This window comes from Protobothrops mucrosquamatus, unplaced genomic scaffold (assembly GCF_001527695.2).
Source record: "Protobothrops mucrosquamatus isolate PMUCROS unplaced genomic scaffold, P.Mucros_1.0 scaffold1637, whole genome shotgun sequence".
Taxonomy (NCBI): domain Eukaryota; kingdom Metazoa; phylum Chordata; class Lepidosauria; order Squamata; family Viperidae; genus Protobothrops; species Protobothrops mucrosquamatus.
The window spans coordinates 84,343-106,328 of NW_015387796.1; the positions used below are offsets into that span (position 1 = coordinate 84,343).

General features: G+C 42.3%; 1 protein-coding gene across 1 annotated transcript in view; it reads right to left on the bottom strand.

The window, feature by feature from the left end:
- Positions 1–21,986, bottom strand: part of RAP1GAP2 (RAP1 GTPase activating protein 2) — a 156,659-nt gene that overhangs the window by 25,307 nt on the left and 109,366 nt on the right. Inside the window, exons 15-18 of the mRNA XM_015822663.1 lie at positions 20,364–20,498; positions 8,188–8,325; positions 5,671–5,789; positions 450–563 (exon numbers count right to left, since the gene is read on the bottom strand). Coding sequence (XP_015678149.1) covers positions 450–563; positions 5,671–5,789; positions 8,188–8,325; positions 20,364–20,498 — 506 coding nt within the window. The remainder of the gene's footprint in view (positions 1–449; positions 564–5,670; positions 5,790–8,187; positions 8,326–20,363; positions 20,499–21,986) is intronic.

Here is a 21,986-nt window from a genome sequence, read left to right on the forward strand (position 1 = left end):
CCATGCAGAGACAAACACAGGAAAAGCACCATCTTCCTCTCGGCTCCACAAAGAAAAACAGCAAAACAATCCCACGGCCAAATTATACCCAGATTGGAAAAGAAAGGAGAAGTTACAGAAAAGACATCAACTACAAATTGACATTGTTCATATAATTTGTCCCTTTGTTTCTCCAATCCTGAAGCCAGTAGATGACTCCAAACAAGCACTTGATGTATCCCGGGAATCAGAAAAGTCTCCTCGTACTATATCAATTGTGACCTCCACCGTTTGCTTGCATCATTTCTGAGGTTCCGTTGATTCCTGAAAACTTCAGTGATGGATCACCCCACATGTGAAATGGTGAGTCCACAGCTTTTTAGTGGATGTTGCTAGCCTGAATCCCAGAAAATTATGACTCCGTTTGAATGCCATCAACCAATGAGTTTAAAATTGCACCTTGCTTTTACCTCTCTTTGTTGGGACAGATTTCCGGAGAGCTTGGGTTCGAGGAAGCCTCTGACTTCATATCAAGGGAGGAATGCCCTCCATCGGGGGTCTTGGGTGTTCCTGAGCCACTGTCACTATGGAAAAAGAGACCAACAGAAGAGAATAAGAGCAGATCCGGGATGAACTTACACACCATCCAAAAGAGACAATAAAAAAATCAAGAAGGAAACAAGACTACAGCACATCCTCTACAGCAGGCAACATCCAGATAAACAGGAATTAACACCAGACAAGCAATCAAGCAGAAAACTATACCGTAATGAAGGAACTACCAAGGAGAAAACGACATCCCCACCAGAACTGGCAGGGCAAGCTAATAAAGCCCATACTCACTAGCACTGATGATGTTACCTAGTTGGATAATAAACCTTCTGCAAGCCAGCAGCCAAGCTCAAGAGAGCACCAAGAATTCCACAAAATAGTAGAATACAATTAGAATAGAATAGAGCTGGAAGAGACCTTGGAGGTCTTCTAGTCCAGCCCCCTGGTCGAGCAGGAGGACCTATACCATCTCAGACAGGTGACTGTCCAGTCTCTTCTTAATAATCTCCAATGATGGAGAGCCCACGATTTCTGGAGGCAAGCTGTTCCACTGGTTAATTGTCCTCACTGTCAGGAAGTTTCTCCTTAATTCCAGGTTGCTTCTCTCTTTGATCAGTTTCCAACCATTGTGTCTTGTCCTGCCCTCTGGTGCTTTGGAGAATAATTTGAGGCCCTCTTCTTGGTGGCAGCCCCTCAAATAGTGTAGATCCCATCATCAGCATCATTGGGTTTTGTATAAAAAAACCCAGTGAGGTAGATGAACTATACGAGTGACTCACTCCACATCACCTACTGAACTCCCATGGATCTGTTTGGACCTGTTTCCTGTCCATCTCCCTAGCCATTTTTCTCCATTGATTATCTGTTTCTTGCCTCAGATTCAAGCTACCAATATTCTGTTGTCCCAGTTTTTAAACTGTGATATAGGAAGAGGGTGGTGTAGTAGAGGCTCCTCAAAGGGAAAGTGATAGGAGTATATTTCTTTTCCACATTGCAAATTGATAGAACAAATCTAGGACAATCCAGATTATGGGTCTCTGGTTGCCAGCCAAAGCTACAAATTAAAGAGACTACAATCCAGGGGCTGAATATATGAAAAGGAGAGGCAGACTTTTTCTTCTTCTGTTCTTTTGTCTTTGTTTTTCAGCCATCAAGTACCACAGAAGACAAAGAGATATGATATTTCTGAAGAGGGTGAGGACAGATTTTTTTTCATTTAAAAACCTTGGGGCAGGGAGAGAAATTAAAAAGTAAAATAGACCTGATGTTTGCATCTTTTTATTCCAATAGAAACTTGTGCCTTGCCATCCAATTTCAGCTGTGTTGTTATTGGTTGGAAGCCTGCAGAAAAGTTCTGGGACTTCTAACCAGTTATGAGTTATGAATAAAAGAAGAACTGAGCCTCGTTAGACTAAAACCTGTTTGTTTACTTATAAAAAGCATTCTTTTAATGAATTCATTAGATTTCTATTTCACGTTCCACGGAATCCTCAGTGATCTCTGAACTTCGATGTTGGCTTGCAGACCTTTCATAACTTGACTAGGTACCATCATTTCTAGAAAAACTAGAGAAGCATTGCTTTACACAGGACAAAATTGTGTTAACTTTAGGATTTGATAACTGAATAACATAGTTTATGTTATTTTATGGTGGGGAAAAGTTATCCCATGTGACTGATCACTAAACCCGATCTATGTACTACTACAACTCTCATGTTTGTCTGTATGTAACCTTTAACTCAGCAAAACGATGGATCACAGACCAACAACTTTTGAACCATACTGCCTCAAATGGACTGATTTATACAATGCATCCAAAATCTGGAACCCATGACTCTGGTGGAATTGAAATTTGGCGAAGTTAGAGAACATTTAAGGACATAAAAATTATCACGAAACATTTAATGACATAATACAGAAGGCCATAAAACATTTCCTATGGTCCACTCCTGGTGTTTGACTGTGCTATACATGGGCTAATTTCGAGGTAGATCCATTTCTGAATACCTACCCGAAATTTTTAAGAATGTTTCCAGTGGAGGCAGCAGATTAGAAGCCCTTCCACTGCTGAAAGTATTGAACAATCTCATTAGGAAATATCCCTGAAGTGATGATCCAATGTATCACACTGGTTATCCAGTAACTCCCTTTTTACAACCCTGTAATCCCTTAATTCGGGGAAAGTGTGTGTGTGTGTGTGTGTGTGTGTATGCTAAAAAAAATTTGATTGCTAACAAAGAGTTCTTCCTCCCATATTTGGGCCAACAGGGTGCATCAAAAAACACTCAAGACATATATGTGTGTGTGTGTGTGTGTGTGTGTGTGTGTGTATGTGTATGTCTCTCTCTGTGTGTTTGTGTGTGTGTATTCACTGGGTCATTTAATAATTCAGTAGTTTAATATTTTGACATTTTATTCACTAACAATGAACTAAGTACTATCCATTATAGTAATTTTCTGAATTAGTTTTCAGTATATAGTACTTAATAATTTAAGTAATCTAGTATTTCTTTTTACAATGCATTATCATTTTATCCATTTTATTTCCATCAATTATCTACAAAACATTAATGCACCTTAAACAGAGCTCTGTAACCCTTTTATAAAACTGTAAATGTGGGTAGCGAGTGTAGTCAAGGCAATGAATTCATTATCTTAGATCTAATCCATCCCATGTTAGATTTTTTGGAATATCAAACCACAGTTCTCTCAAGCAAAAGTTCCGTGAACAGAATCTGGCTTAGCGCCAGCTGCTACCACAAAGAACCTAAGAAATACAGGTAGTCCTCGACTTACAACCATTCATTTAGTGAGTATTTGAAGTTAGAAGGGCACCGAAAAAAGTGACTTATGTCCATTTTTCACACTTACATCCTTTGCAGCATCCCCATGATCATATGATCACAATCCGGATGCTTGGCAACTGATTCATATTTATGACAGTCGCAGTGGCCCAGGTTCAGGTGATCCCCTTTTCTGACTTTCTGATGAAGCAAAGTCCATAGGGAAGTCAAATTCATTTAACAACTGTGTTACTAACTTATCAACTGCAGTGATTCACTTAACAGCTGTGGCAAGAAAGGTCATAAAATGGGGCAAAATGCACTTAACAAGTGTCGTGCTTACACACGAAATTTTTGGTTCAAATTGTGGTCATAAATCGAGGACTATCTGTATAAGACAAGTTCTGTTGTATTAGGCCAAGTGTCAAGATATTGATTTAACAGCTAACCAGCTTATGTAATGTAAGATATAAGATGTAATGATGAGAATGACTCAGCAGGGTCTGTGCCTCTTTAAGAGCCTTTGTATAAAGGGAAGGCTCTGCTGATATGTTCTCTCTCTTCCGTTTCCTGCTGTAACTGTGGATTGTTTGTTTACTGTGTTTACTCCTGGGTTATCTCACGTAATAAGACTGTGCACACTCTGACACCAAGATCTACCTTGGGCCATTATTTGTTTTCTACAAATGACCAACTGGATGCCTATGGAGCCCCACGAGCAGTAGACAGAACCATGTTACTTTCCCACTTTTGTTCCCCTCCAATTAGTATTTGGAGCTGTACTGTCCTCAACCCAGAATTAACATTAATCGACAGATTTGTCCTCCATGAAGTTACTCAATTCCTTTAAAAAGCAATCTAAGTAAATGGCCATCACAACGTTCAAATCCAACATAATCCAGAGATAGCCAATTAATTTTCCCAAAAGGCCATATGAGAAACTGGGATTATTGTGGAGGGCCAAACTGACAGCTCCTGGCTACACCCTGCCCATTTGGCCATGATTCAACTGAGGAGGGGTGAGTGGCCAAGCTTGGGCTCCTCACAAAATGACCACCATCACCTCCTCAGGATGTTCCAGGAGACAGATGAGCGCTGTGCAAGTGCAGAAAAGCATTTTCTCTCCTCACACTCCTGCGGCTGCCAGCCAATTGAAGGAGCGCACGGCAATTGCGCAGAGCTGGACCCAACTTGGTTTCTTCTACCACCCTCTCTGGCGTGCTTATTTACATTTGATTTCTAATTTCCAATTGACCTCACACAGGCTGGTCAGGGCAGCCAAAGCCTGAGGGCCACAAAATACCCAGGTCTGTCTTAACCACTATAATACACCAGTTTGTTAGACTAGTCAGTGGATTGGCCAAGGACAAGGGGGGAATGACCAGGCTGAACCTGAGAGAGGGGTCAAGCATGTCATTAGTCTCAAGTCATTTCTCACTCAAAAGAGTCCCTCTCAAATTCTGTTGACTCTTATCTACTGCCAATTTGCTTTGACCGTTAGTACTTCAGATTTTTGTAGGGAGTGTTAGCTTGCAATAAATTCATTTGAACCGCCTTAACTCCTGATTTCCTGTGCTTGACAATTCTAGTCCAATGTGTTGCCTTCTTCAGTGGCCACAAGCAGTATCTGCCCCCAAGCCTGAGGTAACCCTGAACCTTGATAGGCCTATCCTCAAGAATCCTGTCCTTTATCCATTCCTCTTTGAATTGAATCCAGGTTAGTAGCCATCACATCTTGTGTCAATGAATTCTAGGCGTCTATTAGTTGCCTGTTTTAAATCTCTTTCTAATCAACTTCATCGGAAGACCCTTGTCTTAGGCTTTGGCAGGAGGGAGAATTTTATCCTTGTCCATTTTCAGCATGTCATGTATGATTCTTTACAACATAATCATATTCTCCCCCAAAGCTGCCATTTCTCTAAGCTAAAGAGTTCCAAACACCCTAATACTGGGGTCCCCAACCTGTCAGCCACAGCCCACTACTGGGCCGTGGCCTAATCACCATGGGGCCGCATGAGTGGCGCCATGGTGCATGTGTGTCTGCATGCGCGTGCGCAGCCCCACTGGCGCAAGCAGTGCATGAGCATCAGGGGAGTTCGTGGCCCCAATCGCATGAGTGTCATTAGGGGTGTTTGCGGCCCCACTAGCGTGAGCGTTGTCATGGGCGTTTGCAGTCCCACTCGTGCTCACATCACCATGGTTGTGGGAGCTCATGCACGCACATGCACTGCCCTTCCCACAAAATCATCCCCTCTTTCTCCCCTCCTCCCCGCTCCAGGCCGCCAGCCCAGAAAGGTTGGGGAACTCTGCCCTAATACAAGACACCCCATGCACAAACACGTATTTATTGAATTACCATCGGCTCCGGGGTTCTGCTTGGCTTTCCGATCCAGTGTGCAAACGGGGAAATAAGCCCGATCGTCTCTTTATAGGACTCCTTGATTGATTCTTGGCTGTTGCTGCTGCTAATGGAGGCTGAAGAAAGAAACAATTGATCCTAAGTTCTGTGTAAACATACTCTGTTGATTCTACTCCGCAGCGCAAGAGCCTTGTGAGGAAAGCTGAGCTGAGAGAGAATGAGAGTCACCAATTCAAAGCTGCCTTAACTAAATGACAGCTTGAACCTAAATCAGAAGTCCCCAACCTTTTGGGCACCAGGGACTGGTTCCGTGGAGAAAGGGTTTTCCACAGACTGGAGAGTGCGTGGTTTTATGTGCTGCCTGCATCGCACGGATGGGGCTTTGCTTGTTTGTGCGGACCGGCTGCTGGCATGCAGCCCTGTACCGGTCCATAGACCGGGGGTTGGGGACCCCTGACCTAGACAACTCATCCATGTTCAACACCTCAACCACTACACCAGGGGTAGGCAACCTTGGCTCTTTTATGACTTGTGGACTTCAACTCCCAGAATTCCTGAACCAGCCATGCTGAGGGGAAAGGGAGAGGTTTCCAAGCTGAGCTATGCTCGCTCAGGAATTCTGGGAGGTGAAGTCCACGAGTCATAAAAGAGCTAAGGTTGCCTACCCCTGCACTACACTATATGTAATCCTCGAATTCCAACCATTCGTTTAGTGACCGTTCGAAGTTACAACAGCACTGAAAAAAGTGACTTATGACCGTTTTTCACACTTATGAGCACTGCAGCATCCCCATAGTCACAGGATCAAAATTTGGACCCTTGGCAACTAGCATGTATTTATGAAGGTTGCAGTAGCCCTGGGGTTTTGTGATCACCTTTTGTGACCTTCTGGCAAGCAATAAGGAAGCCATATTCACTTAACAACCACGTTACTAACTTAAGTTACTAACTTAACAACTGTAGTGATTCACTTAACAACTGTGGCAAGAAAGGTTATAAAATGGGGCAAAACTCACTTAACAATGTTCAGCAATGGAGATTTGGGGCTCAACTGTAGTCATAAATCAAGGATTACATGTATTTTGTATTTCCTTAAACTCTATTTATATACATCCTTCCATTTAACTTGGCCTCGATACCCTTCCTTCCTATAATTAAATGTCACCATTCAGTCTGAAAGCACCTCGAAGCTGGGATCCTACTGTGTTTATGCGTACAGAAAGAGAACGCATGTGGAGAATTCGTGGCGTTGAGCAATCAAGATATTTGCTTTTGAAAAAAGAATCAAGATTTAAAACAAAGGAAGAAGTGGAGTTTGGAATGTCACAGATCAAAGTCAATCAGTGCTCGGCACAGCCGTTTCTTTTGCCCCAAATTCACAGAACTGACCCTCCCCCTCTTGAATCTAATGAAGAAGGGATGCAAGGAGCAGATTACTTTTTTTAAAGGTAAAGGTTTCCCCTGTCCAGTCATGTCTGACTCTAGGGCAGTGGTGGCGAACCTATGGCACGCGTGCCAGAGGCAGCACTCGGAGCCCTCTCTGTGGGCACACATGCACGCATGCCGTCGCCCCAGCCCCACCTCTCCCCCACGGCCCCCTCCTCACCAGCAGCCCCCCTAGAGGAGAGTCGCCCCCAGGCGTGGCCCGCACAGAGCAGCACAGCCAAGGACATAGCCGGGCAGCAGGGACAAACTCCGCCCTCGTGCCCCATAGCATGCAGATGATGCTGCGGGGTGTGGGCGGAGGGCATGGATGCCATGGCACTGCAGGGCTGCCTGGACGATCTGCGGCGAGCCATGGAGGCAGTGCGTGGCCCCGGGGGCGAGTGGGGCAGGGGGCGGGTGGGGGTGGAGCAGGCAGGGTAGGAGGCAGAGCAGGGGCGGGGGGCGATTTTTGGATACTCGGTCTCTAAAAGGTTCGGCATCACTGCTCTAGGGCAGGGGTAGGCAACCTTGACTCTTTTATGACTCGTGGACTTCAACTCCCAGAATTCCTGAGCCAGCGGCGCTCATCTCCTTTTCCTGGCTGAGGGAGCCAGCATTGTCTGAAGATCCTTCTGTGATCATGTGGCCAGCATGAATATATGCTAAGGCGTACAGTATGCTGTTACCTTCACACCGAAGTGGTACTTATTTATCTACTTCCATGCTTTCAAACTGCTAGGTGGGCAAGAGCTGGAGCAAAGACGGGAGCTCACCCCATCATGCGGCGCTTGAGTCTCAAGCGAACTGCCAGCCTTCCAGTCAACAAGCCCAGCATCTTAACCACTAGGCCACCAAGGGAGGTACCAAAGTGGTACCTATTTATCTACGTGCATTTGCATGCCTTTGAACTGCTAGGTTGCCAGGAGCTGGGGCAGGAGTGGGAATTCACCCCATTGCTTGGCACTCTGGTCTTGAACCTGGGCTGTCAACTTTCCAGCTGACAAACTCAGCATCTTTAACCACTGAGCCACTGTGCCCCTTCCCTTCTTTTAAACCGAGTTAAATTGCTATAAATCGCATGGCACTTACCGAGAAGGTGGTCTTGGTTACTTCAACACTGTTGTGCACAATCCCTCCACTCAAACTTCCAGGGATTCCTCCAGGCGGTTGCTTCTTCTGGCTTCCTACCATGGTTTCCATGGAGTGGCTGCGGACTCGGATCGCTCTCTATCAGGTGAAAGAAGAGGAAGGTCAAGATCAGGATTGGAAATGTTTGGACATTGTTGTGTTATTACACCTAAGCATAGCTGAACCAAGCACAGTCACCTCTGAATGATATCCTTGCATAAATAAAAAGGCGCCATCCATGCAGAAAAAAGGCAGTATTAGGAAAACATTTTTCAGTCTGAAGGAGACTATGATTGGATGTTTGCAACCCAAAATAAGACCTCTCCATACTGTGACATTTTCTTGCAGATCCTACGTATATTTATACACTCACTTGTATTTATAGATTGACTGATTACCTGAAAGTCAATCCATGCAACCTCTAATTGAACATTAAGTGTTGATTCAAATTCCTACAAAATAGGATCTTGACCAGCCTCTCTCTCCCTCTCCCTCTCCCTCTCCCTCCCTCCCTCCTCCCCTCTTTCTTTAAGGACCTTGGTGGTCTCTGAGTGTGGATGTTTCCTTCCAGATGTTTCTGCAGTGCACTAATGATCTTACCTGATTGGACAATGAAATATCTGCAAGAAAATAACCACACTCGGAGAGCACCAAAACCCTACAAATTGAGCTACAATTTGGTACCTCTCTCTTTCTCATCAACACCATACTCTTCTTATTGTTGTCACTTTTTGCTAGTATTCATATTAATAGTAAACTTGGGCCAATATTCTAGAGTAGAACATGATTATTCATATTAAAAAGAGGTCACTGTCAGGCACAAGCCATCAGAACCACTTATGGATAGGTCCAAATGGATATTTTGTTGCTGATCACCTATATTACAAGAATCTCGCCAGACTGTCTGCCTTCCCTTGGGAAAAGGCAGATAGATATAGACCTAAAGGTTTGATCCTAGACGTTTGCTCCCTCAAACAGACACTAAGCTGGAATGTTTCTTTACTCCCACTGGCAGGGGCCCCTCCCCTTCAGCCAGTGGATCCACAACAATCACCAAAATACAGGCTGCATCTGCACAATGCTTTTGACCTAGTTATTGAATTAACCCATTCTAGGCATCTGCGTGGTATCTTGTACTATAAAGTCCCATATACAGTATTAAGCAAGGTTCATATCCCATTCCCCTTGGAGAGGAATGCCTTGAATGGGGTCAGGACTACAATGCAAAGTTTTCCAGTGATTTCTGACTGGTAGTGTTTTAAGTTAAAGTCTCCCTCCTGTCAAGCTCAGTCACTGGTTACAACAGCCATGTGGGATTATTTGGCACAATACCGAAACTTTGCTATTGTTTTCTTCCTAAATACTTTCCAGTTCAGCTACAAACTTAATGGCCTCCCAGTGAAGTACTAACCAGATTCTGCTTAGTGCTGGAACCTATTGTAGACCAGTTAACTTGAAAGCCTCACAATGGCACTTCTGTAATCTACTTTGACTGGCTGCAACAATACCGTATTAACCATGGAGAAGCTATTCACTGGACAACATATGGAAAACTGTCACCGTGCATTTCAATGCAATTAAACCTAAAGTTCAAAGTGAGAGTGCCCCGAAGCTAAATGCAACAGGGAGAGCGAGCCCAAAATGTTTGACATAAGATCTATAGGAACAAAACTTTCCTAAGGTCCTGTTTAAAAAGAGAAAGCAGATCAAGCGGAAAAGAATTCCATGGACAAAGACCTATTAGAGAAAAAGCATAAAGAAGGGCAATTCTTTTATTACATAAGAATGCAGGTAAATAACCCTGACAGGTACAAGAAACAAGGAGCCAGGATAGAGTTCAAAAGCATGGCAAATTTATTCCATGCAGCCTATATACAAGAATCTGATCTACCAGCAGTCAATGCGAATTGGTGTCAGATAAAAGTCAACAGACTTCAAGGGGGAAGGGGCTGGACTTAGATTTCTTTTGGAGGTGTAGGTACTCCAGACTGATGATGCGTTTGACCCCACCCTCGGGATAAACCGGGTCATCTCCTACAAACCTCTTAAATTTCCAGATATGTCCATCAATTCAAATTGCCTACTGTGGTTCTTATTGCTTAATTGCATTTCTCCCAACCTTCAATTCTTTAATCCAAAGATGATACAGTAAAATCCAATCAAGTCCAATCCTTTATTTGCTTATACCCAATGGGTAGAATCTTGCCAAACTAAAGCTATAACCTTCTAACCTACTAGATAAAGTATATCCTGAGAGATTCTAGGCAGGGTGTGGCTATCCTGAACGTCTTCTCTCCCTCCCCATCCAGTTTGGGACTGCACAGTCTCTTAATCAGGGCCTCTCTCTGGGAAAGATCTGTGTTGCCAAAACTCCCCCACTGCTCCATCAGGTGCATATTCCATCACAGTCTCTCGCACACCCTGCTTTTGCTAGCTTGCATGCTTCTTTGCCTCTTTGATCCATAATCTGCCTTTCTATATAGTAAGGAGGCTTGTATATTAAGCCAAACAAAAAATAACTGAATCACATGAACGGTAAAAGAGCTGGTTCAAAAGACAGGCCTTCCAAAGTCAACCTGAGTGGGACCCAAATCCAATTTCCACGGACATGTATTTCATAGTTGGAACAAGACATGGATGAAGGTGGTACTGTCCAGTAATCTTCATACTGTAAACAGATTTTGAGAAGATAAGCACTTTCAGAAGAATCTCTCTGGCAGATCCCAACAGGTTCAGAATGATAGATGTGGTCCTTCTCATTGATTTATTGGGGGTTGTTTTCAACTATGCATGCTACCTGATGCATTTTCTGATACACTAGACCAGGGGTATCAAACTGCTGGCCCACAGGCCGGACGCATTACACAGAAGCCGCGCCCACCCCATTGCCAGCAATGTCAAAACTGTCCCGATACGTTGCGCAACGTCATCTGACATCGCAAGTTTGACATGTCTGCACTAGACACTGAAGACATCCTGAGCCAGTAAGACATGCTCAACCTTAGCAACTTTAACATGTGTAGATGTCAGCTTCCAAAATTCATCATGCTTTATGATATATGAACTTCAACTTCTACCTGGCTGGGGAATTCTGGGAGTTGACTTCTGCACTTCTTAAAAGTTGACTGAGGTTGAAGAAAAAAAAATGGCCCTAAGGTCTTGAGAACCTAGAAGGTTAATACCAAGTCCTTAAATTTTCACCAGAAACCAAGCCTGATAATTATTTATTATAATAGAAGGGAATATTTGTGGTTCTGGTTTGAACTGTGGAGTCCTTGGTGCTCTCTGAGCATGGTTGTTTGCTTGCAGGCACTACATAGTCCAACTAGGTAATACAGTGTGAGTCCGTGTGGAGTGGGCTCCTTGCTTATATATAATAGCTTGCCCTGACAACCTGTGGGGTTGTCGTTTTCTCCTGGATAGTTCCTTGATTGGGGTATTGTTTTCTGCTTGATTGTTTGTCTGGTTGCTTATATGGATGTTGACTGTCGGAAGGGATATACATACAGATAGTCCTGGTCTTAACAACCAAAATACAGCCCATAATTTCCATTGCTAAGCAAGGCAGTTAAGTGAGTTGTTCCATTTTATAACCTTTTTTGCCACTGTTGTTAAACGCTTCACTGCAGTTGTTAAGTGAATCATGTGGTTGTTAAACAAGTCTGGCTTCGCCCATTATTTTGCTTGTGGGAAGCTGGTTGGGATGGTTATAGATGGTGATCACACGAGCCCAGGAGGGTGCAACTGTCATGAATACATGCTGGTTACCAAGCGCCAAAACTGTGACGTTGACTGTGGGGATGCTGCGATGATCAAAAGTGCAAGGACTGGCTATAAGTCACTTTTTTCAGTGTTATTGTAACTTTGACTGGTCACTAAATGAATGGTTGTAAGTCAAGGACTACTAAACAAATGGTTGTAAGTCAAGGACTACCTGTATTCTGCTTTTTCATTTCCTTCTTAACTTTTTGCTTTGAATGGTTTATAAATATGGTTTGTTGCTATTTGTCTATTGATGGCTGCTTTGTCTGAATGCCAAGCTTCCAGGAATTCCCAAGCATTTTGGATTGGACTTTGTCTAGAATGTTTCCCAGTTGAAATTATGGTTGAGTCTGTTCATGTGTTGTGAGATTAAGGAGTTTTCACTGTGTGCTCTGACTGCAGAAGTGGAGTCAGACGGCATCCATGAACTGCAGAGCACATCCATGAACCCCAACTGGCTGTCAGAAGACACGATAAAAGCATCTTAATTTCACTGTACTGTACATAGACAGGCTCCATCATGGCTGGTGAGATGGAACTGGTAGGCTCATGTAACCATCAAAACATGTTGCCCACCTTTGACCAACAGGCTGCAAGCACAGAAAAGTTCCATACTTGTCGGTTGGGCTATTTCTAAATGGTCTAAATGTCCTACTGTTCTTCTGAAATAGTGCTAAATCTTTAGACTCGGCAGCTTGTATTATCTCAAGGGATCCGGATTGCTGAATTAGAACAGAAGAGAATAGAATAACAGAGTTGGAAGAGACCTTGGAGGTCTTCTAGTCCAACCCCCTGCTCAGGAAGGAAACAAATGGTTGTGCAATCTCTTCTTAAAAACTTCCAATGTTGGAGCAGTGTTGTTCCACTGATTAATTATTCTAACTATCAGGAAATTTTTTCTTAGTTCTAGGTTGCTTCTCTCCTTGATTAGTTTCTCCTTAGTTCTAGATTGCTTCTCTCCTTGATTAGTTTCCATCTGTTGCTTTTTGTCCTGCCTTTAGGCGCTTTGGAAAGTAGCTTGACTCCCTCTTTGTGACAGCCCCTGAGATATTGGAACACTGCTATCATGTCCCCCCTCGTCCTTCTCTCATTAAACTAGACATACCCAATTCCAGCAGCCATCCTTATATGTTTTAGCCTCCAGTCCCCTAATCATCTTTGTTGCTCTTCTCTGTACTCTTTCTAGAATCTCAACATCTTTTTTACATCGTGGTGACCAAAACTGGATGCAGTATTCCAAGTGTGGCCTTACCATTCCACTGATTAATTGTTCTGCCAGGAAATTTCTCCTTAGTTCTAGGTTAAATCTCTCTTTAATGATCTTCCACCTGTTACTTTTTGTCTTGCCCTCAGGTGCTTTGGAGAATAGATTGACACCCTCTTCCCTGTGACAGTCCCTCAAGTACTGAAAGATTGGTTAATAATAATAATAATAATAATAATAATAATAATAATAATAATAATAATAATAATAATAATAATAATAATAATAATAATAATAATAATAGTTTGAAGGGATCTTGGAGGTCATCTAGTCCAACCCCCTGCTCGGAAGGAAACTCTATACCATTTCAGACAAATGGCTGTCCAGTTTCTTCTTAAAAACTTAGTTCTAGATTGCTTCTCTCTTTGATTAGTTTCCATCCGTTGCTTCTTGTCCTGCCTTCAGGTGCTTTGGAGAATAGCTTGACTCCCTCTTCTTTGTGGCAGCCCCTGAGGTATTGGAACACTGCTATCATGTCCCCCCTCGTCCTTCTCTTCATTAAACTAGACATACCCAATTCCAGCAACCGTTCCTTATATGTTTTAGCCTCCAATCCCCTGATCATCTTTGTTGCTCTTCTCTGTACTCTTTCTAGAGTCTCAACATCTTTTTTACATCGTGGTGACCAAAACTGGATGCAGTATTCCAAGTGTGGCCTTACCAAAGCGTTATAAAGTGGTATTAACACTTCACATGATCTTGATTCTATCCCTCTGTTAATGCAACCTAGCACTGTCTTGACTTGTTTGGCAGCTGCAGCACACTGCTGGCTCATATTTAAGTGATTGTCCACTAGGACTCTAAGATTCCTCTCACAATTACTACTATGTGTCTAAATCCACACGCTCAAGTTATTAAATTACCCAGGAGATAGGTGTGGAAGACGTGTTGCAATTATTGTGGAGCTACTCTCTCCTGTTTCATCCATATCTCTTCTCTATGCTTGTGACCTATCAATTGAGATAAAGGATATGGAGAAAACATAAGTAGTAAAGTGGAAGGCAATGATTTATATCAAGTGAGCTCTGTGGTCAACTGGACCTTCATGTGATGACAACACTGACAAAGAGCTGCCATTGCTCGCTACTCCTAGAAGTAGCCTCTGTGTTGGGCTCAATGGCACCACATCTCCCCACAAATTTTAAAGAAAAAGTGAGCTCATTTGCTCAACTAACAGGGGACCTGAGTATTCAACAACCTCACCTTCCAGTTTCAAGTCACTTCTTGTGCAGATCAAAGTTTGTGGTTACATGACATCTAGGATTTTTTGGGTAATCATTTTATTAAAAGTTTGAGTTACAACAGTAAAAGACCAGACAATCTTAAAAAAAAAAGAAAAATGGAGTGCAAGTATAAACAATTTCATACTCTCTTCACTTCCTCTTAATTAACAAGTTTAAAACTCCTCATCCCATAATACAGGGGTCTTCAAGCTTGGCCCTTTTATGACTTGTGGACTTCAACTCCCAGAATTCCTCAGTCAGGCACGCTGGCTGAGGAATTCTGGGACTTGAAGTCCACAAGTCATAAAAGGGCCAAGTTTGAAGACCCCTGCCATATTAGTTCATCTCTTAACTATAATCTAATAAGTAACATCTTCTCCAATCAGCTGCTATCCAAAAAGTCCAAACACAGCTTTAACATAACATTAATTAATATACAGTATATATAAAACTCAACATTGCACATCTCAACTCTTAGCAAAAACTCTATTTAAAAGGCATAAAGTGGTCTCAGTATCCCAGTATAAACAAAAGTTAAAGTTTTACATAACAAAGAAGGACCACTTCTCCTTTAAAAAAAGACCCCACAAACATTCCTTAGTTTTAGAGCAGGGGTGTCAAACTCGCAACGTCACGTGATGTGTCACGACATATCATGACTTTTTTTCCATTGCCAGCAACGGGGTGGGCGCGGTTTCGCTATGATGCATCTGGCCCGCGGGCCGGCAGTTTGACACCCCTGTTCTAGAGTAACTGTAGGGAAAGAGCTTATAAACCATGTTAACTATAAACAAATCCAGATTTAGCAAATATATAGCAATCCCAATAATGCAAAAAACTAAAATTTAACATAGCAAAGAGAGATAATTTTACCTTTTAAAAAAACTTCCTTATACACAGCCAGTTTAAATGCTGTAGTGTAGGGGGAAAGCTTAAAACACCATATTCAATATAAGCAAATTAAATAAATAATATTTTTCCACTCCAGGTACCAACCAATCCAGATTTGATCTTGATCAAATAAACCAATTTTGTATTCTTTTTTTAAGATAAAACAATCTTTCTTTTTAGTTCATTTAGATGGTTGTTGATCCTTGATACAAATTTCTTCAGTGTGTTAAACAGCCTCTTTTGCAAGTCCAGCAAAAAGAAATTGTTCCAATTGCTCTTGGATGTCATTTTATGTCCTTAATTTTTAAAGCCTCATTCAATTTTTTCTTTATATCTGATTACATATTCTCATTCAAATATTCATCTTGTTCTCGGGTAGATTTTGTTGCATATTTTTTTTCTGTACATCTTTTGGGAACAGACTGTTCCCAAGAAGATGCAACATAGCTGATATAATTGGTTCAAAGTCCTGGCACAATCCCCAATGCAGTTCATCAAAGATATCTTTGAAAGCTATAATAAGTTACTTGTCTTGTTATGTCTCCAATATAAGATACACTTTTTCTTTCCCAGAAACATGGATTTGTTCTTTAAGAATTTCAAAGTCTTAATATTCAAAATCCAATATTCCAACATTTTTAAACCCCTAATCCATTTAAAACTTTGTGTAGCCAAAACTGTGTCTTGCTTTTTGTTATAATTATTAAAAAAATATATAAAGATACATCATTTTCATCAAGAAGAGGGGGACAACCTATTGTCCAAACCACCTGAAGGAGAGAACCAACCTAGAACTAAGGAGAAATGTCCTGTTAGTTAGAACAATTAATCAGTGAACAACTTGCTTCTAGGAGTTGTGGGTACTCCATTACTGGAGGTTTTTAAAAAGAGATTGGACAACCACTTGTCTGAAATGGTATAGGGTTTCCTGCCTGAGCAGGGGGTTGGACTAGGTGACCTCCAAGATCCCTTGCAAGTCTGTTATTCTATTCTATTCTGTTCTGTTCTGTTCTGTTCTGTTCTTAAGAATTGAAGGCATTCATCCAATGTTTGCAATCTTCTCATTTTGTAAGTGTCTAACCTCTTTGAAACAGTTCATAGGCAATTTCTGAAAGAGATATGCAACGTTAGTAGCCTTTGAAAAGGCTCAGTTTGTGGTTGGAGCAATTATGGTGAATTCCCTCATCTTCCAATTCTCCCTCCCTCTGGAGTCTTCTTGCGAGAAGCAATTGAGGAGATCAGCTTGAATGATCTCACACCCTCTCTTTGTCCAGAGAGGGTTGAAGGAGCTCATCTGCTCATCGGCTCCCTGTTTGTGACTGCAAATATTGACTCCACTTTTTACGGAGTTGTCTTCAATCTGCCATCTTCCCCAGAGGTTCCCTGGCATCCAGCTGTTAGGAGTGGTTGCATCCACTGTATTGTGCTTGAAGACTGTATGAGCATTAGGTATTCTTTGGCAGGAATTAGGGCCAGGAAGATGGAACTGGGAGGGGGGAGGTGTCAAGGATCCTATACAACAGACTGAGCAGAGTGATCCATGAGTGGCCCATGAAATACAACAGGGTTAGCTTAACACATTTTGAAGTCCATAAAGTCCTGGCTATGTTTAAGGATGAACATAGTCCTGCTGCTTTGTTGAGGATCACTTTAATGCAAAGGTCTTCAAACTTGGCCCTTTTATGACTTGTGGACTTCAACTCCCAGAATTCCTCAGCCAGGCACGCTGACTGAGGAATTCTGGGAGTTGAAGTCCACAAGTCATAAAAAGGCCAAGTTTGAAGACCCCTGCTTTAATGGATGCCTGACTGGTGTCAGTGGTTGCTTTATGAAATACAACACTGCAAAGTACAGTTCTTTTGCTCTGTGGCTTGTGCTGAAACTCTGCCCTTCCACACAAGAAGTCCTGAGGGCCTCAATTCAAGCTTTTGTGCATTTTTCCCCAAAAAAATCACAATACATTAATCAATAGGCACATACTCTCTCACATTGCCTTACCACATTGGGGTTATCAAGGTGAGAAATTATCCCATTTCCCCCCAAATGACAAATACAAGAGAATATCTCATAAATCACCACAGATGCCCACACCAACACAGTGTTGTTCTCAAAATAAATTAGGATACAGAAAAACAATGTTCTGCAAATTTATGGTTGATTAGTCTTCAGCATAAAGAAACTGGGATATGGCTTTAATGTAAAAGTTTTAGAAGTTTGTTTGGAATCTCTACAAACATTTCATTCTACGGATGCTGCAATGTCATCAGACATAGACAATAAGATGACTGCCTCACAATGCCTTGAGATAATTTTGAATTCTGGATTAAATCTTCTTATCAGAATGAGAAATTCTTTTGTTGATCATAGATTGGCGCCTACTTCAAAATAAATGAACACCAGCCCTGCTGAATTTGCATCAGAGAGAGGAACAGCTTGTTTTGAGATGTGGACCTACAGTACCATATCACCCCAAATCTGACCGTCTGCTAAAGGTAAAGGTTTCCCCCTCCCATCATGTCCAACTCTAGGGAGCGGTGCATGTCTCTGTTTCCAGCTTTGTTCAAAGTTGCTTCTGTGGTCATGTGGCCAGCATGACTATAAACTATGGGGCATGGAAAACTGTTAACTTCCCACCAAAGTGGTACCCATTTATCTATTCACACTTGCATGATTTCGAACTGCTAGGTTAGTAGGAGCTAGGGTAAAGATGGGAGCTCACTCATGCGTTGTTTGGGTCTCAAACTGCCGACCTTCCAGTCAACAAGGCCAGTATCTTAACCACTAGGACACCGCACCCATATGGTACCACTATACCATTCCCCCCCCCCCATATTCTGCAGGTCAGCAACTGGCAGGCCCTTGACTGCATGCAGCCCAAACCGTTTATTCTTGTCTGCTGAGTCCACGTTGGACCAATCCTAATAAATCCAGGTCATGCCATTTCCCATCATTCTGAGACAGGCTCCCACTAACAACACATTGGAAAAGGGGAGGAATGAAAATTCTAACTCAGTAAATAGTAACAAGTTATATGATGCTTATTCTCATGTAAATGGGTAAAAGGTTGCAACATTTCAATGTAAAAAAGATGTTGAAACTCTAGAAAGAGTGCAGAGAAGAGCAACAAAGTTGATTAGGGGACTGGAGGCTAAAGCATATAAGGAACGGCTGCTGGAATTGGGTATGTCTAGTTTAACGAAGAGAAGGACGAGGGGGGACATGATAGCAGTGTTCCAATATCTCAGGGGCTGCCACAAAGAAGAGGGAGTCAAGCTATTTTCCAAAGCGCCTGAAGGCAGGACAAGAAGCAACAGGTGGAAACTAATCAAGGAGAGAAGCAACCTAGAACTAAGGAGAAACTTCCTGACAATTAGAACAATTAACCAGTGGAACAACCTGCCTCCAGAAGTGGTGAATGCTCCAACAGTTTTTAAGACACTGGACAGCCATTTGTCTGAAATGGTATAGGATTTCCTGCCTGAGCAGGGGGTTGGACTAGATGACCTCCAAGGTCCCTTCCAACTTTATTATTATTATTATTATTATTATTATTATTATTATTATTATTATTATTATTATTATTATTATTATTATTATTATTATTATTTATTCTGTTTGCTTTTGTTGTTGTTCAGTAACGAAGTCATATTTGACTTTTCATGATCCCACGGATAACAGCCCCTCTGTCCTTCACTGTCTCCCAGAATTTCCCTACATTCATGTACATTGCATCGATGACACTATCTAACCATCTCATCCTTTGCCCTCCCTTTCTCCTTTTGCCTTCCATCTTTCCCAACATCAGGGTCTTTTCCAATGAGTCCTCTCTTCTCCTTTGGTGGCCAAAGTACTTGAGCGTCAGCTGTCAATGCTGCTAATATTGAATATTCTTGCTTTGACAAAATATGCAGAACTGTCTGGTATTTTTAGAGTTAATTCAGATGACAGAGAAAGAGAGGAGATTAGTAAGGAAAGCCCTGGGAAAAGGAACGGAAGTGAATCTTTACCCTCCAGGTTAATTGGCAGATGTGAATCATGACCCCAAAATAGGGGAGGGGAAATGCCTGGAATGTTATGTGCAAAGGGAAGGGAAATTCAGATCTTGGCATCCATCATGCCATGCTGACACGCCTCTACACTAATAAAGGCTTTTTTAGGTTAAACCATGCCTGAAAGTTCTTTGAAGTGTTTCATTAGTCAGACACATGACATCAGCTTCAGTAATTGTCCTTCCAAAGAACATCCAGGGTTGATTTCCTTTAGGAGTTGACTGGTTTGATCTCCTGGCAGCCCAAATCTTGAGCCAAAATAGGGACCAAAATAGGAAGAATGCCTTCTAAACGAAATGCATCCCCAGCCATCTTCTTGGAGGCCAAATCTATTTTAAAAATCACAAACCAAACCATCTGAAAAACCTAACTGGGGAAAAAAAAAAAAGGCTATCCTCCCCCTTTGATCATATTGGAAAGGATTTTGATTTTTTTTTTTATCCCCCAGACTGTGCAAGTGTTAACAAAGCGAAAAAGAACATCTGTGATTTCTTGTTGCATTTTGTAGGCAGCAACTCCAGTCTCTTTTTCCTTTTTTTCCATTTCCTTTATCCATTTACCCAGGCAACACACTGAGAAGTAAATAAGCCATTAAGCAGACCAACAAGGCTGTCCAAAGGTACAAGGGCAGTTGCACCAGTTTTCTGGCAGTTGTTTTCCTCTTCAGCCCTGGGGTCTCCTGCAATGCCAGAAGAGTAAAAAAAAAAAAAAAGTCCAATTCTGTACAACATCAGAAGCCAGGGGGGAAAAAAACACTAAGCCTTTGGTCCTTAGCTTATCCTTCTGACAAGCATTTGGGTGATGGGCAATGACTGATGAAAGGGTGCAATGTATTGAAAGAGGCTAGCGGTCAAAAGTATCAGTAGTATTTAATTTTGGGCATTTTGCAGTAAAACTATGTCTCTGCTTCTCTACGTTACAAAAATTCAAGAACATTTTTTTTATTACCTTAAACGATTCCAAGAATCCACCGTGTCCACCGTTCTCCAGCTTGTCTTCCTCAGATCCTAGGCCCAACATCAGCTGCGTGTGGACGTGGAGTTCATCGTGCAAGTTGTCCAACAAGGCAGCCCGTGTTCGATCCTAGAAGCAACGTTAGGGGGTTCTAAAATGGCCTTGCAGTTCTGATGTAGGCTAAAAAGTGGTTGGGTTCGCTGTTCCTCAGCCTTGGTAGCTTGAAGGCGTGTGGACTTCAACTTCCAGAACTCCCATGCTGGCTGGGGAATTCTGGGAGTTGAAGTCCATCCATCTTAAAGTTATTGAGGTTGAAGAACACTGATCTGTGGAATCACTACCTACTAGTTTGGGTAGTCCTCGACACACGACTACAGTTGAGCCCCAAATTTCTGTCGGTAAGTGAGACATTTGCTAAATGAGTTTTGCCCCATTTTCCAACCTTTCTTGCCACAGTTGTTAAGTGAATCACTGCAATTGTTACGTTAGTAACACGGTTGTGAAGTGAATCAGGCTTCCCCATTGACTTTGACTGTCAGAAGGTCGCAAAAGGTGTTCACATGACTCCTGGACATTGCAATTGTCATAAATACGAGTCAGTTGCTAAGCATCCAAATTTTGATCACGTGACTATGAGGATGATGCAACAGTTGTAGGTGTGAAAAATGGTCATACATGACTTTTTTCAGTGACATTGTAAGTTTGAACGGTCACTAAACAAACTGTTGAAAGTCAAGGACCACTTGTATTAAAGCCCCACATGGAAGAGGGCCAAGTTATCTGCAGGACCCTCTCTCTCTGAGGACATCTGCCCATTCCACTAGATCTGATTGAGTTCACTTGGAGGAACACTCCAAGTTCCTTCCCTTAAAAGCTGCCCTCTAATAGGACCTAAGAATTATGGCTTTTCCATTGTGACCCCTGTTCTATTGAACACTTTGTCCCAAAGGTGCTTTTTCAGGAGACAACTGGACTTTCTTGTTTTTCTTTGAAGATGTTTCACTCCTCATCCAAGAAGCTTCTTCAGCTCTGACTGGATGGTAGGGAATGAACTGCTGAATCTTGTCTTGATGGGTTTGTTCTCCTAGGACAAGATTCAGCAGTCCATCTGCATTTAAAAGACAACGACCACTCTTTCAAAGACAGCAAAGTCCACATTTTGGACAGAGAGGACCACTGGTTTGAAAGAGGGGGTCAAAGAGGCCATCTAATTCAAAACTGAACAGCCCTCTCTCAACACAGGGGGGGGGATATGACATCATCTTTCTCCAGTCTGCAACATAGTCCTTTCAGCAGCTCCAAGAAGACTCCACATCCATTTGCACCACTCAGGTGTCCCTGAGGACACAGATAAGCCTCCCAGTGGCCTCAATGACTCTCTAAAAGAATGCAAATGACCAACTGGATGCAAAGAATATAAATCCTTCCATTCCCCACCATCTAGTCAGAGCTGAAGAAGCTTCTTGTATGAGAAGCAAAACATCTTCAAAGAAAAACAAGAAAGTCCAGTTGCCTCCTGAAAAAGCATCTTTCAGACAACTACTGTGTGACCTGGATGACTGAGAATGTCCATAGATATTGAACACCTTCCTCTCCAGATCCAGCAGACACAATGGT